Source organism: Cygnus atratus, chromosome 23 (genome assembly GCF_013377495.2).
Source record: "Cygnus atratus isolate AKBS03 ecotype Queensland, Australia chromosome 23, CAtr_DNAZoo_HiC_assembly, whole genome shotgun sequence".
Taxonomy (NCBI): domain Eukaryota; kingdom Metazoa; phylum Chordata; class Aves; order Anseriformes; family Anatidae; genus Cygnus; species Cygnus atratus.
The window spans coordinates 7,117,102-7,133,803 of record NC_066384.1 but is presented as its reverse complement, the minus strand read 5'-3'; the positions used below and the strand labels follow the sequence as shown (position 1 = coordinate 7,133,803).

The 16,702-nt window shown below is 42.3% G+C and overlaps 1 protein-coding gene across 2 annotated transcripts; it reads right to left on the bottom strand.

Moving 5' to 3' along the window:
• Positions 1-82: 82 nt before the first annotated feature.
• Positions 83-15,447, bottom strand: STX12 (syntaxin 12). 2 transcript variants are annotated; one of them, XM_035565050.2, is made up of 9 exons: positions 15,202-15,447; positions 11,507-11,576; positions 8,981-9,080; positions 7,015-7,152; positions 6,107-6,150; positions 4,122-4,227; positions 3,567-3,639; positions 3,318-3,400; positions 83-1,528 (listed from the first exon to the last, which is right to left on the bottom strand). In XM_035565050.2, the coding sequence occupies exons 1-9, from the start codon at positions 15,311-15,313 to the stop codon at positions 1,436-1,438; spliced, it is 819 nt and encodes a 272-aa protein (XP_035420943.1). In that variant the 5' UTR covers positions 15,314-15,447; the 3' UTR covers positions 83-1,435. The 2 variants fall into 2 exon arrangements, with proteins under 2 accessions (XP_035420943.1, XP_035420944.1); XM_035565051.2 differs by lacking the exon at positions 15,202-15,447 and adding an exon at positions 14,627-14,645.
• Positions 15,448-16,702: the final 1,255 nt, after the last annotated feature.

The following is a 16,702-nucleotide window of genomic DNA, read 5'->3' as shown; positions in this document are numbered from 1 at the left end:
ATTAACGTCAGAAGAAACACTGCTGTTGCTTATATAAAGCAGGGTAGATGTCTAAATCACAAGAGAAAGAAGCTGTGACAAAGGCTTTTAAAAGTGTTTATTAACGGTTATTAGATGGAATGATGGCGCAATAGTGCAAACCACTGTGCAATTGGGAGAACATCCTCCCTTCCCAGCTTTCACATTTACTTTATTATACAGGAGACATGGAATAAGGACTAAATACAAAATGGGTCAGTATGATGCATTTACCACACTGTGTTGGGCTTTGGACAGATTGCTGTTCCCTCAGTGCATGTCAGTTTAGAGCTACACAGTGAGGAGTGCTGCTACATTCTGTCCAGCTCTGCTAGCAAGACAGTTGGAACCAGCAATCTTTTTCATTTGCATGCTCATCCACAGTCTCAAAAACCTAGCACTTCACCCAACCAATTTCTGCACTTTATTTCATAAAGAATGGAAAATACCAGATATTCACAAGCCATACAATATTTACTAATACACTACAATAATCTTCAAGACGCAAGATTTCACCTATAACTCATCTATCTTGCTGGCTTGTAAACTTAAGTGCCCACTTCCTTATCTTTGCACAGTTTTCTCCCTGAAAAAAACAATTAGGAGCAAGCAGCTAAACTTTGTATTTTAGTGCTTTGAGTCAGCATTGGAAGAGATTTATTTGTCTAATAACAAGTCAGCTAGTTTCTCTAAGGAAGTTGCATTGACAGACTGCAAGTTAAAGGACATCCTTGCCCTCAAATTATGTGTTCTGAAAAAAAAAAAAACAACAAACCAAAAAACATGCACAAATTAAAAACAACAAGCCTCAAGGCCAAACTGACCAGTTACTAAGTACACAGTGGTTCCAACTATTATCCATACATACTTCTCCTTGCCTTTCAGATCTGCCATGGCATCTCTCTTCAATTGAACTTAGAACCACGGCCACTTGGAGACTAATAAAAACCATGGGGCAGATGCTGGAGACTTTAGAAACTGCTGAATTAATGTAGTGCAAATCATTGTTGTGCCCTCTTTGAATGTCATTCTTATTCCAGTCCAACAAGTTACCTATACATATAAAAAGTTAAGATTGTGCCACTTGTCAAAAAACAAGACATCTCCAATTATTGATCACACTTCAGCGTACAGTTGGGACAGGGAATAATACATTACAGAAAGCAAAACCACAAGATGTTAGTTACATAAAACAAGATAATTTGTATATAAACTGATAGATACTGTCTCCATGGTTCACTAATTCCAAATACTAGTTATCTGCACATTAGTTGCTAATATTAGTTGCTATTACTAGACGTAGTACCAGCTTGTGCTCTCTCAGGGTGGTCAATTCATTTCTGAGACTAGTCAGCCTGTTCGTGCTGGGGGGGAGGGGGAAATTCTCAGCAATGAGAGAAGGTTCCATGTGAAGATTTCACTTTTTTGTCTGCCAGATAATCAAGCCTATGATTATAGAAGCCACAGCAAGGCCAACAATCAGGATACAGATCTTCTTACGGGATTTCTTCTAATGAAAGAAGAAAAAAAAAGCCACTTATACCACTTATACCAAGAACAGATGATGACAAAAAAGCAAGAGTTTTATCAGTTAATGTAACTAGCTTCAGTGAACTAGAGTACTCAATATCCATACTTATTCAGCGGAAGTAACCAGAGCAGTCTGTACACTTGCATGTTCCTTAAACAGCACGATCCTGCAGCTAAACGTAGCTAGCTTAGGAGTACAGTGGTCCAAGACAGGCAATTAAGTCAAAATACAACAAGACTTGCTACTTTTACGGAAAACACAAGCTTTACTTCAAGTTAGCTACAGAAAGGAATTTAATGCCTACCATACATTTTTCATCCTAAGGGATGCCCCCATGGCTTCAAAGGAAAGCTAAACATCTCTAGCTATTTGGATTTTCTAGGTAAAACAAATAAAAACGCTAGTCCTCTGATGCAATCTCCACATAGCAACTTGGAGGTGGTGCAGAGGTATCATCGCATTTCTACAGTTTAAATGATTTAATATATAGTTACTGTACCTGGACTTTACAGCTTTGATCATTTTATTCATCATAGGAAGCTACAGTCTGTCGACATACACCAAATATTTATAACTTTAAGGATTTGAGACTAGTTATAATACGTCCTTTTCTGTCCAGAAAAACACATCCAATATATGCCTAATAGCTTCCAGACTTGGATTTAATAAAAGTTTTGAAATATCAAAAAGATATTCAGGGAATACTACATGTTGCCAGGTGGCAAAAGCTACTTTCCCCTCCTTGCAGCTTAAACAGCACTGGAATTCTATTGCTTTCCAGCATCTCCCCACTCAATAGCTTGAGAGTGTCCAGTTTTCTACCTTGTATGGGAGTCTGAAGTCCCAGCATTGAAGTGTTTATAGGACTGACTCCAGCAGAACCCTTGCTCCTTCGCAGAACCTAAGTCCACACGTAAGGTACAACAATCACAGAATGGTTGAGGTTGGCAGGGACCTCTGGGTCTATACAGTCCAACTCCCTGCCCAAGCAGGGACACCTAGAGCAGGGTGCCCAGGACCAAGTCCAGACGGCTTCTGAACATCTCCAAGGAGGGAGACTCCACAGCCTCTCTGGGCAGCCTCTTACTAGCACTCAGTCACACATACAGTGCGGAAGTGCTTCCTGGTGTTCAGATGGAACCTCTTGTGTTCCAGTTTGTGCCCACTGCCTCTCATCCTGTCACTGGGAAGGCACTTCCATGAACAACAATGAACAGATGCTACAGAAAACTATGAGCATTGTAAAGGAGATTTAAGCAGCAGTGAGAACCACTGCAAAAGAGTGAATGGCACAGGAAGGTCAGACTACAGGATAGAAACTGAGCAGTTAGAAAGGTGCTGTAAACCCTGGTCGTCAGCAGTTTCCTTAATCTGGGCAAAGATTTTATTTGTTTTTGCAACTTTACATGTAATTTTGCCTTGGCTGATGTTTACAAGATGGGTACAACATGAGAATTTGTTGTTAGCAGAACTGTTCTGCCCTCTCCTGAGAATGGCAAAGAGCTGAATATTTAACTTGATAAGCATATATAGAGAATGTATAGTCTGTCTGTTCCTTCATCTGAATTAGAATGCTAAATTCAATACTATTTTCTTGACTTAAGCGCTTTATCTATTCCTTTCAGAACTATTTTGTGGGAGTGCCAGCTTGCACAAGCTGTGTTTAAATAGCTCATTTGGTGTGCTACAATCCTTAACGTGTCCTGCTATGCCTGTACCATTATTGCTCACCTGTACATTGATAATAATGCAAGCACGCAGAATTTACCTGATAATAGGCAGCTCTCTGTAACTGCTCACTGGCTCTTTCCACATGAACTTCTGCACTTTCCACATTTGCCTCTATGCTATCTATGGAAAAATAAGAGAACGTGTTGCAAAAGAATTCAAAGCTTCACTGTTTAGAAAAAATATCAGAAATATGATACTTTTTATATAAAATATCAGAAAAATTGAACTATGCTGGCAGACTATGCAATTAAACTAAAGAGAAACTTCCTATTATCCAAACACTTACCAATCATATCTCCTTGGTCATGAATCATCATGGCTAAATCCTTAAATATCTGATTGACATCCAAAATGTCTGCCTGAAGACAAATTTGACAAGTTACAACAAACACTGGTTACAGCTTTTCTAAGCCTCATTCTTAGTACCTCTTCTGAACACTGCTTGAAATAACAGAATAGATACCATCATTCACTGACAGAAGGGACTTGATGCTACTATTGCTGGAACTCAGGATTAACACTGAAGCCTGCAGTGTTCCCACTACTCACTATTTGTTTCATGCCACTAGCAATTAGCACAGTAGGGAATTGAGATGGACATTGTGATGCGAGTTGCTCCTACCATCTCTGAAGGATTGCAAGGATCTTTCCTTTCACTGAAGGAAAATATACCCAGTCTCCTTCAACAGGAGCAGGGAGATTGATCTTGGCATCAGTCCTCCCTACAAGGAACTCTGTTCCTCCACTTTCAGGTCTCTTCAGCCCATCCCACTAGTTAGCACCACACAACTTCTTTGGTTCATCTCCAACTACTGTTAACCATGCAGAATCTACTGTTCACCTCTAACTGCCTGATTGCTGTTTCTCTTTCTTTAATAAGTTCAAGGTCCTGTTCAGTTATTGCCACATCATCTTCCTGAGATTGCATTTGATTCCAATCTTCACCACTGGGAAGAGATGAAAAGAAAGTAAGACACTGTTTGTTTCAGCATAGGCTTATTTCCATACTACTTTTATACCAAAGTAACAGTGAATTAAAGTTAAAAAGACTCCTACAAAACAATCTCTCATGTTCCTGGTCTTGCAACTGGATACAGAGGCAGATTTAGGACAACTACAAAGAGGAACAATTGCATAGTAGGGACAGGCCAGGAAACGTGAAGAAACTGGAAAGCAGTACATGCATATGATATTCTATGCTAAGATGTGACCATTGCCTATAATGTTATAGAAGAAACCTTTTTTTTTTTTTTTTAATATCTGTACCTTCCTTTCCTCTCACCATCCACCCCAAAAAGGGGGGATCAGTCAGGGTGAAATTCTTAGTGGAAAGTAGCCTGCAAGCACAACACTATTGGAACAAAAGAACACCTGAGAAGCATCTCAGTTCAAAGATGCTCACTTGCTATCTGGCATTTGGAGATATGAATAAAGAGTATATTTTAATTAATTAGTTTAATTAAGAACTGCAAGTTAAATCACACACCAAGAGAGATGCTAAGAAAGAAATAACTCTGCACCTCATCTACCCCCATCTTGATTTCAGCACTTTGTAACTGCTGTGTACATTACACAAACTGTTTGCAGTGAAGGCAGTACGCATAATACAAGGTCATCTATGTGTTCTGCATAAGAAGTTCAAGTGCAGCATCTCCCTCTTTGCAGAGGGAAGTGTTCCTGAAAACACTAATGTCACAATATGCCTGTTGGGTATACAGCTCTAAATCATAAGATAAAAAAGAAACCAAACTAAGCTATGTGACTAGACCAGAGACAGCTGGGACATTGGAATTCAGCTCTGAGATGACCGTAGGGTTTTCAGGTATTTAAGGCAGAAGTTTCTGACATGTAGCACACAAGGACTATTTTAAAAGCGGAGTAGCTGCTACATGCCACTATGGCTCAATGAGCCAAAGGCCTCTGCATGAACAGGTACTTAGGTGGTTCCCCTTCCTTTAGTGAGCAAGGCCTTCAAACTCATCACAGCGTATGTATAACTGAACAACGCGGGGTCTTCAGTTCTGACTCAGTACGTGGAAACACAGGGCTAACAAAGGGGACGCATACCAAACAGCTGATCAGATGCAGCACAGTTTGCAGAGGGAGTGTGGGTAGATGAGACACGTAAGCTAGGTCTCGAGTTAGAACACTAGGAGGTTTATACAGATAGGGCCAACCCCACATTTCTAAAATATACATAGTGGAAACTGACACAGTAATCACAAACTTTCAGAGCGTCTAAAGTTCACTTTACTCACACTATAGAGTTGATAAAAACATGCTGCAAACTTACTTGCTATGCAAGTGCACAGTTACTGCGGAACCTGTAAGTTCTGACGCTATCGTAATGTTGAGTTGTGCATCATAACATCAATTTGTTATTATGTCCAGGGCTTCTGAATTGAAGGCAGCCTCGTACACTAGTCTGTAATAGCTCTAACTCAGCTGCTAGATAATAGCCAAACCTATAGAGTAAGTATAGAGCTCTTTGTGGGAAGAGTCATGGTGATGCAAAACATGTCTGGTAATCTTGTGCTCACAGTCCAGAAAACCAGAAGCTCCAACTGCTACATTCTAGGGACTGTACTATTTCCATTTGGGCAGTAATCAATAACCTACATTTAAGGAGGGTAAAATACTGTCATATGCACTTAGTGTTTTTTTTTCTATGCTGTATATTACGAGTATTGTAATAATTGCATTTCACATCTTTTGGCTTTTCATTTAGCTAAAAGAGCTTTGCCCAAGCTACAACAATATACCTTACCACAATAATTTTAGTTATAGATAGGTAACAGTACAAACCAAGAATGCAAGAAGTGTTACCTATCAAATGAAACTAGCTGTTCTTCTCTGAACCGCTCATCAGCCTGGAAGAGACAAATAAGTTATTAGACTTGTAGACTACCAGAAGCAGCAGCAAAATCAACTGACGTATCTAAAAGACAAAGGCATGTACTGTCCAGATAGTTCTTTGAGAATGCTACTGCCACTTTAACTTTCAGCTTTAACTTAAGGTAATTAAAACTAGACTTAGATTCATCTTCAGATTTAATTTTTGAATTTAGATTGTCTCAGCAAATATCAGACGCAACTGAGAGATGAAGAGCGAGTCTGTTTACTCAGATCAGGTGTCATTGTCTGACACTTATTTTTTAAGCACACAAACCAAGTGATAAATATATTCCCTTGTACAAGTTAAGAATGCATACTTAACACAAAGACTTGGGACAAGGGGAGAAAAATGCTTTCACTGGTCTTTTTATTATGACTTCTTAAGAGCTACAGGAGCTTGTAAAAATAATAGGGAGAATATTTGAATATACACTGGAGATGCTAGCAGGACAGAAGCTATAATAAAATAAAGTGTGAGGTTAAAATATAATTTAAGTTATGGTAAGCTTCCAATCGACCTCTTAATCTTTATAGCCTAGGGCTGATGTCAAAGACCAGCCTGCAAAACTAAGCTATTAGCTGTACTTTGAGTTCCCATCTCATCCTCCACAACATTTGCAACTACCAGGATTCCTTCCCTCCTCTACTAACATTGAGAAGCAGCATATTAAAATGAGTGCCTAGTATTTACGACATCTGGAATGACAAAATAATGTACTGAGGCCTCATCTGCCCTCAGTTATGTGTCAGTAGGCAGATATGAAGTTGATTGTCAAGTAGAAATCTCTGAAAACACTTGTAATTCACTATTTGTAGGAATTTTGTAGTGACGTACTTACAGAAATACGGGATCCAGCTCTTGCCCTTGCAACAGTCTCTTTTTCCTTCTCTGACACTCGCCTCTGTATTGCCTGGAAGTTATTTAAGGCTGAGGAGAAATCATTCATTAAACGTTCTTTCTGAAGCCTCTGTTGACGCTAAAGAATTGAAACAAAAACAAGTGTTCAGATATTCCCATTCACTTATTGTAACCAGACACTCCAAAACATCATAATAAAAAAATAAATGCTGACATTCAAGTGATCTTTTGATTCCACCATTCTGGGTCTGGAACTGGAGAGAACAAAAAGCCCATCATATTTTCATTTGCTATACCAAATGCTCTATGCCTTGTCTAGTGCAGAAAAGTTTCGTGCAACACAAAACTAGATTGAAATTAGAGAATTAAGACTAAACTAGAGAGGAGTTCTACACCATTAAGTTTATTAAAAACACATTCCAGAAATCTACATCATTTAATTATGTACCTTTTGGATACCTACAAAGCTTTAACCCTCTATTTCTTTACTTAGCCAACTTGTCAGTACTTAATACTCTCTTTTCCTAATAAGGCTATCCCCTTAACTTTCTCACAACGGAGGCCTGAGCACAGCAGAACAACTCTGGATGTGTGGGGCTGTCTGTTCTCAAGAACACTCCCCACTATCCCAGCTTTGTGAGCTGTCTCTCTCAGCCATGCCACACAAGCCTGCTGTTATTTTAATCAGAATATCCATTCTGATAGAATAGAATAACAATTTCAGTCTATCTTTTCTTCAGTATCAACTTATTTAGCTTCCCTAGAGCACCTCCTTTGAGTGTTGTGATATCCCAGTTATGGGAAAAATGAAGTGGAAAGAACTTGTCCCAAGGACAGTTAATACTCAGACCAATTATGTTTTCCACTACAGAGATTTCCAACAGCTCTCTCAGGGCTCTAGTATTCTAGAACAGCTGTTCTCAGGCTTTCTAGTATTGCGATCCTTCAACAAGCTTGTATCATTTCAACAGCCATTTCAACGAGAAAAGTATTTTCAATGAGTTCTCCCCTGCATAAGCTGCTACAGCAGCCTTGTAATACTCTGCAGTTTTCATCTGAGCTGTCTGGAAGCAATAGCCCCTCTGCCAGGGGAGATCCTCAACATGATACAAGCTCCTACAGATTTTGACTGAAGCCTGATGGAGCAATTCATTTACCTTCAGAAGTTGCTGCCACATTCAGCAACATGCACGTCTGGAATTTGCTCACCAAAAGGAGATTAACTGAAAAATACTTGCTGAACAAACATGCAAAACATGGCTATGCTTACAACTAGCATTTAAACCTTTAAATACAGAATTAAATCTACTAAGAAAGCACCTGCTGACCACAGATCATCCCACAAGAGTATCACAAAAGCATATAAATCAGTACTGTGGTATTGATTTAAAGTAGAGTCAAGAGAACTCCAACAGTAGAGGACTGTCCTTTCCCTTTCCCACAGGGAGACCATGAAGGACTGTTTTGCAATCATAATCATTGCCTCATCAAATTTATTCAACTATGAGCAAAGTGAGAGCTCCTTCCCTCCCCCACCCGCAATACAGCTAATGAATCACATCCAAGGGAAAGCTTTTTTGGCATGATCACACTTCATATTGACATACAGCTTGCACTAAGCTCTTCTCCTAGAACAGTCTCACGTCACCAAACACTTCCTGATCAAGTGTATTTTTCAGAAATTTACTCAGAAAAAGAACTACATATGCAGGTCTCCGTAAACATTTACAGATATTTCCTGCTGAGAAGTGTTGTCCCCCCATGTCATAGAGTCAGGACATAGCCAGCTTCATTTATCTTCCCACTTCAAGAACTGTCTTCATTGCAGAAGGCTGCTGTCTTTTCATCTGTGCCAATTCAAGCTCTGTGAACTTGTGTTCTAAGCTAGTTTAATGAAAAAAGTGACCAAAAAAAAACCAACCTGCAGGTAAGTTCTGTGTGCGTACCTGTTCAGAAGCAGATAGAGGAAGTGGCAGAGACCCCAGCTCCTTTAGATATTCATTGGTCTCTTTCGCAAGGCAGTTTGCAGAATGCTGTAGCTGTTGTCTAAAATAAGAGTTCAGAAGCAGTTATACACATTTCTTCCAAAAAAGCAGTCTCTGAGCATTTCAGTTTTCACAATATCAACCACAAAAGCATTCTGGGATCACATATCTTTAAGGATCTTTCTTCAGTAACGGAACAGAGATGTACTTTTAGCTTTTACCATCAACATGGCTCCAGCCTACATCAAAGAGATCCAAAGTAGCCCTGTGATCCCTGCTAGCTAATACAATTGAGTAGTTTTAAAAAGATATTCTCCTCCAATTGCATAAAGAGAGAAATTCAAGGGAGGCAAAAGTTTTACTCAGGGAACATAATCACTTTTAGGGTGAATTGTTGGTGGTACTAAATTGGTAACTAACTGTTCACTTGGCAACCTGATTGACTAAACTGACTCCACCACTGCTTAAGCATACACTTGACAGAACTACAGAGACCTCAGAGATAGCAAATTCTTACTTTTCTGTAAAAATTAATGGTCAGAGAAGAATGATACAGCTTCTACTTTGAGAAATGCAAGGCCTTTACCAAATAAAGCCCTTAAACCCCCCACTCCAGTCACAACATAAAGATTCAAAGCTATCAGTGCAAAGGATCTGAAGCAGCACCTCCATCAGTACCGCAATTACAGGAATCCACTGGTTACATGAAGTTTAATGTTAAGACATCATCTTCCACATGAAATACGTGGTTTATTAGAAAGGTTAGTGCTTCACAGAGAATAGAACTGCAAGTTTCATTTGACAGCCATATGGGTATATACTACAGCACAGACCAAGAAAATACAGTAATAAAGCAAGGATCGAGTTGTACTGGAATTTAATAGGTATAAGATGTGTCAACAGATCTGGGTACTCCATGTGCACAGCAGCACAAATACAATTTAGGACAGGTAAGACAGATGCTTTATTAACTATGGCTGTAATGAGAAAACATTCAGACAGCATCTCTCCCTCTGCTCCCTTGTTCCATGCCAAGCAACTGCAGAGACCCAACCTATAGACTGTTTCAGGAGGCAAAAAAAAAAGTAAGGAAAAGGAATCACTTCAGTGTTAACAAACATGTCACCTCCCCTTGGAGGGATTGACTCCTTGAGTAGCCTGTTAACTGCCACAATTCTATAAAGCAATCAAACAGAAAATAACGTGGCAATATGGAGAGATGTCTCTTGGTGGAGCCTATAGGAGTAGCACACCCAGTATTAGGTTAGACATGGGGAGTTTGAAACAGTCAGACTTCACTTTTTTTTGAGAGAAATGTTTTTTTAGGACAAACTTTTCATCCAGACCTCTCAAATCTTAAACATATGTGGTGTAAAAATAGAATTATTAAGTGAAAAGGAGCTATTCAGCCCAACAGATACACGAATCTACATGTTCAGGCTGCATTACTACCTAAGTTGTCCAGCAGTAGATGAACTGCATAAGCCACCCAAGCATTTTGTATTAAATTTGTATGGCAGCTGACGATTTGTGGAGTACAACCACTCATATCTTAGTGAATAAGAGCCATTTCCACAACAGAATTAGAGTGGAAATACATTAATTTAGTCACCAGTGATTAGTTCTTTAATCTACTGATTAAGTACAGGTTAAATCACCTGAACAGCTCAGGAAAGCAGATTCCTTTCTCTCTTTGACTCCAATCACATCCTCCAAATGCAATGTATGTTAGCATGAACTATCACCATGAGTCATGCGTTTATCCAAAAATCCACTATTAGAAAAAAATTGGGATGTTGGATATTCAGAGTTTCAAGGTGCAGTCACACGAGAGATAATGGAAGAACTCGCTTTCAAATTTCCTTACTCCAAAAATTATTATTCTCATAACTTGCTATTTATGCTTTTCGAGTTTGTAAAAGATGCACAGACATACAGATTCCCTGTACAGTCTCTCTAGAAGATATTTTAAACTATATCTGTTAATACATTTTCTATATTGTTCCTCATTGGGAAACTCTTCTTGTGAAGTTTTATGTGGCATTTTGGCTGCCGTAGAGGATTGCTAATCTTTCCAGTACCCAACTCCTTCTGTACTAAAAGACACTTTTTCAGCAAGTGTGGGTCTTCCTTGCTGCTTTTTACTGCTCTTACGTGAGGACTAAGTACCTAATATGGCATTCATTCCTTTTAAACCACAAGTGAAGCTATTAAGACTAGTCCTCAGTATATTAGCCATGCATTAGCTGTACTCTACTACCCTTTTTAGATACTCTATACCATTTTCTAGTCAGTCCTATCCAGCAGCTTAGAATGGCTTCTCCAGAGTCCTGGAGCCACACGCAGTGAATTACTTAACACATCTACTCATTTTGTTTTGTAGGACTACACTAAATTGGATCTGCCCAAAGCAAGTTATTCTGTTTCTCTAAGAATACAGAGGCAACTAAAAGAACCTACATAAAAGTCAACTCAGTTAATACTTACAAGTTTTCCTGGAGCTTGCTGGAGTCCTGCTTGGTTCCCAGCTGGCTCATCAAATTCTTTATCTGCACAGCTAAGATAAAGAGATCACAAGATAAGTTAGTAAGACAAGTTCTAGAGTATTTTATTCCTTTACGAAGTTATTCTTCTAGCTTCTCCTAAAGAAGGATTTCTCTCGACATTTCACTTAACTCAGGCTGGTAAGACAACACTTATGCTTTGCATTTAAAGCAAAGAATGCATTTTAAACATCCCCATTTAGAAACGTTCTAGATTACTAATTAACTTTCATCTAAGAACATGATAGGGAGGCCTACATATCCTGAAGGCAAATATCTGTAGCTAAAAGCATGCCATGCTCCTCTTTCCTCAGTCTTTTTGGAACTAACAAAGGTGTTTGTTTCTAACAACCTTGTAATTTCAGCATTTAGGCCATACCTCTCCTACAAAGAAAGGCTGAGAGAGCTGGGCATGTTTAACCTGGAGAAGAGAAAGCTCCGGGGAGACCTCATTGAGATCTTTCAATACTTTAAGGGGTCTTATAAAAAGGATGGACTCTTTACTTGGGTAGATAATGATAGAACAAGGGGGAATGGTCTTAAACTAAAAGAGGACAGATTTAGATTAGACATTAAGAGGAAATTCTTCACTCAGAGGGTGGCAAGGCACTGGAACAGGTTGCCAAGAGAAGTTGTGGGTGCCCCATCCCTGGAGGCGTTCAAGGCCAGGCTGGATGTGGCCTTGGCCAACCTGATCTAGTGGGTGGCATCCCTGCCTAGGGCAGGGGGTTGGAGATAGATGATCTCTAAAGTCCCTTCCAGCCTGAGCCATTCAATGATTCTGTGACTGTGTTGCCACTTTCACATATTCTAAAATTGCTTAATACATCAGTGCTCTGTTTTAAAAACAGAGATCTGAACTGATTGCACAGGTTGCTAACAGTTTTTTTATATATTTATATATATATATGTACGTATATATATATATATAATATATATATATGAATTATGCTACTCACTATAGCCAAAACTTGCTGCAGCACTGGCACAGTCTTTCAAGTACAGCAGATAACACTGGTGTACGTCAGTTATCTTACATCAATTTGAAATCAGGCTGTAGCCAAAGAGATGTTCTAGCCCTCTTCTTACCCTATCTACTCTCTTTCTACTGTTTCCCTTGTGCAGGCACTACGTATCATGCAACCACAGCATGAATAGCATTAAGCTGATAACCTTTCTGAAAAGCAACTACCATTTCTTCTCTACCTCAGAAGATTATATTTGAACAGATCAGCAAGCTCATCTGCTGTAGCCACACACTTTTTAGCATTATTAAAATAAAGATGTTAGGAGCACCACTTATGACAGCAGTACAGCGCTCGGTTGGCTCAGGTCGATCCTGACATCATATCCTATCCCCTCCAGCAGTGAGACAGGCAAGATCAAGAATGATCAACTCAATATAGTTCTACAGGCAGCTTAATGGTGTTGAAATATCCAAGGAGTTTAACAAAATTTACTTCCAATTCAGTGAGATCCTACCATTGCAATTTCTTCTTCTAGCCTGGAGCAAGCCACTGCAGTTAACAAAAGGTGTTGCTAAAGAAATATCAGATTCCTACAACAGCCAATTCTTTTAAAGGGATCTCCAGCATCTTATAATAATAACAGTTCAGATGGGGCTGCAATATGATTTAATCAGTAATTAGGCAAGGATTTTGACTTCTGCATACAGCAAGCATAAAAAGTTTCTTGGCTTCTGTTAGCTCATACAGGGAAGAGCTGTTTAACAACGAACACACTGAGATGAACACAGCTTCCAGCAAGACCACAATAATTTCACAGATCTATTGGCCACAGGTGGGTCACAAAAATTGTCAGTCAAGTTAAACTGACAAATAACACACCGTGTTCTGTGTACGGATATCAAGGACCAGGCAGGTGGCATTTGTGCTATAATGTCTAGATGCTTTTGCTATTTATTTTTTTCCCTCCTTTGGGGGAACATTCCTGTACGAATCTCATTTCCATGCCAGGCAGTGTGCTTTTTGTTCTCGTCTTTGCCAGGTTGATCAGTCTGCTGTGCTTAGCTTATTTCAGCCAACAGCAATGCGCAGAATCTACATGAAGTGACAGCAAAGCCCCTGAGAAGCCAAAGAATGAGGCTGGAGCTCTTCACCTTTATTCTTTAGACGGTGGGTATAAGTATCAATATAGACAGCCTCCTCAGCCAACAGCTTTCAGTTTAAAAATCCTTTTTCAGGCTGTGAAGTCTTCCACGTACAGACCATTACGCATTTCAGATTGTTTACAGCATTTTAATCTCTCCTCTAGATGTTTAGGTAACATGCAGCCTTGCAAGGAATAGTTTTACCAGCTCCCTCCAACAGTTCTCTGTACATTTTGTGGGAGGTGCTAATTCTACTGAGTTTCTCAAAAGGAGTGAATAAAGTTCAGCTGCATCCACTGTTTGGTTGCTGTTTCTCCCTACAAGGGATAAAATGAGGAATGAGAGAAAGCTTAAGGCTTCAGTTGCTTTTTTCAGGTTTGAATGGAAGCCCTTTATAAATACAGAATACAGTTAATTACCATAATGGTAAGTCAGATGTTCTTGTGCTCCCAACCACCTTGATAAAAACTGTAAGGCTATTTGTTTCATTTGAGATAGGCGGCACACTGAGATAGGAAGGCTGCTGGTCATGAGACAGTGGAATATTGTACAATAAGAAAGAGAAGCTGAACTAACTATAAGAAGAAGATCATAGAGAAGTCCCATGGAAGGGGAAAAAAAACACGCAAACAAAAGCCATGTTATCTGGCGAACTAGGGAGCAATTTCACAGGCAGCCATGGCTATACCAAGAGGAAACAAACATGACCGAGCAGAAGCAAAGCGGTCTCAGCAATATTCATAGCTTTGTATAACCAAACTGGAGAAGTCACCATCTTACAGTAGAAAAAACATTTTCAACTGACCTTGCCTCTGTGTGCGTACATTTAGACAGCTAACTCTATTTTTTGAAACGGCAGCATGTTTAGGAAGGGGGTGCATCACTAACTCTTTTGGAAACGACTCATTTAGTAAGCCGTATTTCAGCGATCAGTAACAGAATTTCAATGACTACCTTACGACGTTGACAGCATTCTCTAACGACAAACCTACGGCCAAGAAACTGCAGTGCTGTTTCGTTAGCGACAGTCTGTCCAGCAGCAGAGTGTTTCTTTGCATAATTCTGCTCAGGAATTTAACAGGAAGTTGCAAGTAAATATGAGCCTTCGGGAACTCCTGCGGCAGCAGCTTCTCCGGGATGCCCGGAACGAGGCGGGGTGACGGCCTTTGGCTCCCCGCTTCCACACAGCAGTAGCGGTGTCACACACGAAGGCACCCACGCACGGATCAGCAGCCAAAGGGCCACAGAGGGTGGGCTCGGCTCCGCGGGGGGCTCACGCGGGTGGATAAAAACGCCACGATCGCGCACGTTGCCCGGGCTGGCGGCAGCTGACAGGCGCAAGCTCTCACTAAACCCCAGCGAGGCGGGTGCGGAGCTGCCGGACCGGCCGGCTCTCGGCCCCCGGCCCCCGCCTGCCCTGCCGGGACCCTGCCGGCGCCGGGGCTCCCCGCCGCGGGGGGCTCCCGCTGAGGCGCGGCGGCCGCCGGGCTCCGCCCCGCTCCCCTCCCGCGGGTCCCGGCCGCACTCACTGTACTGCGCGATGCGCTGCACGTTGGCGCTGCATGTCTGGATGATGCCGCCGAAGTCCCGCGGCGGGGGCGGCGCCCCGGGCCGGTAGGGGTCCAGCGGGCCGTACGACATCGCCGGGCGGAGGCGGCTCGGCTCGGCTCGGCTCGGCTCGGCTCGGCTCGGCTCGGCTCGGCTCGGCCGGGCCCGGCTGCCAGCGCCCCACCGGCCCCTGCGCACGCGCGGCCGCCGCTGACGGAGCGCCCGCATCTACGGGAGGCGCGGCCGCCGCGCGTGCGCGCTCGCGGCTTGGCGGGGCCCCGGGGTGCCGCGGTGAGGGGGCGGCCCCGCGGCCGGTGTGAGGGGAGGTGGCGGCCCCGCGGGGCGCCGAGGTGGAGCCCTGGCTTCAGGCAGCGTCGCCAGAGCGGTGGCTGGCTGTGAGGGGAAGCCGTGCCCTCCCTCTGCCCCTGCCAGGGCTCGTGCTGGTGCTTGGGCTGGGCTGAGGGAAGGAACTCCTCGGTTTTGTCGGGTCGGGCGGTGTCCCGATCAGACTCGTGCTGTGGCCAAGCGCCAAAACCCGCATAGGAGAAGGAGGGGGATGTGTAACTGCAGGGACAAGAACAGGGGCAGACAAGCCTCTCCCTTTGGGCATAACCTGTGCTTACACGAAAGCAGTGCAAAACAAGACCGTCAACATTTGAGGCCTTGTGAGATGGGAAGAGTTCTGCTGTAGCATCTCTGAAAGGCAACGAATGATGCTGACTTCGTAAAGGCCTAGAATTTATATAGTTGTGGTTTAAAGCCAGGAGAAGGCTCAGCACCACCACACCACTCTTCGCTCCCTCAGAAGGACGGGGAGAAAATACGACGAAGAAGCTCATGGTTGAGATAAGGGCAGGGAGATCCCTCACCAATTACTGCCACAGGCAGAACAGACACAGCATGGGGAGCTTAATGCAATTTATTGCCTATTGCTAACAGACTAGAGCAATGAGAACGAAAAGCAAACTATAACCTTCCTCCCATCCACGTCCTTCTATCTTCTCCCCCTGAGCAGTGGAAGAAAATGGAGGTTGCAGTCAGCCTGTTACACATCATCCGCTGCTTCTTCACGGTCACTCTGCCCCTGCTCCAACGTGGAGTCCCTCCCATGGGATGCCGTCCTTCCTGCATGGGCTTCCCACAGGCAGCAGCTCTTCAAGAACTGCTCTGATGTGGCACCGTACCACAGGGTCTGTCCTTCAGGAGCAAACTGCTTCGGCATGGGTCCCCCATGGGTGGCAGCTCCCCCCCAGACCCCCCGCTCCTGGAGAGGCTCCTCCATGGGCTGCAGCGTGGAGATCTGCTCCCCTGTGGTACCCCATGGGTTGCAGGGGGACAGCCTGCCCCACCATTTGAGACTAGTTATAATACGTCCTTTTCTGTCCAGAAAAACACATCCAATATATGCCTAATAGCTTCCAGACTTGGATTTAATAAAAGTTTTGAAATATCAAAAAGATATTCAGGGAATACTACATGTTG

What these genes read in the sequence shown, in the direction of transcription:
- STX12 (XM_035565050.2), bottom strand. Translation starts at nt 15,313, where the DNA reads ATGTCGTACGGCCCGCTGGACCCCTACCGGCCCGGGGCGCCGCCCCCG. An exon ending in CTCTATCTGCTTCTGAACAG is followed by an intron (nt 7,153 to 8,980) that starts GTACGCACACAG and finishes TCAATTCTTTAG; the next exon opens with CGTCAACAGAGGCTTCAGAA. An exon ending in AGAGAGCTGCCTATTATCAG is followed by an intron (nt 1,529 to 3,317) that starts GTAAATTCTGCG and finishes TTCTTTCATTAG; the next exon opens with AAGAAATCCCGTAAGAAGAT.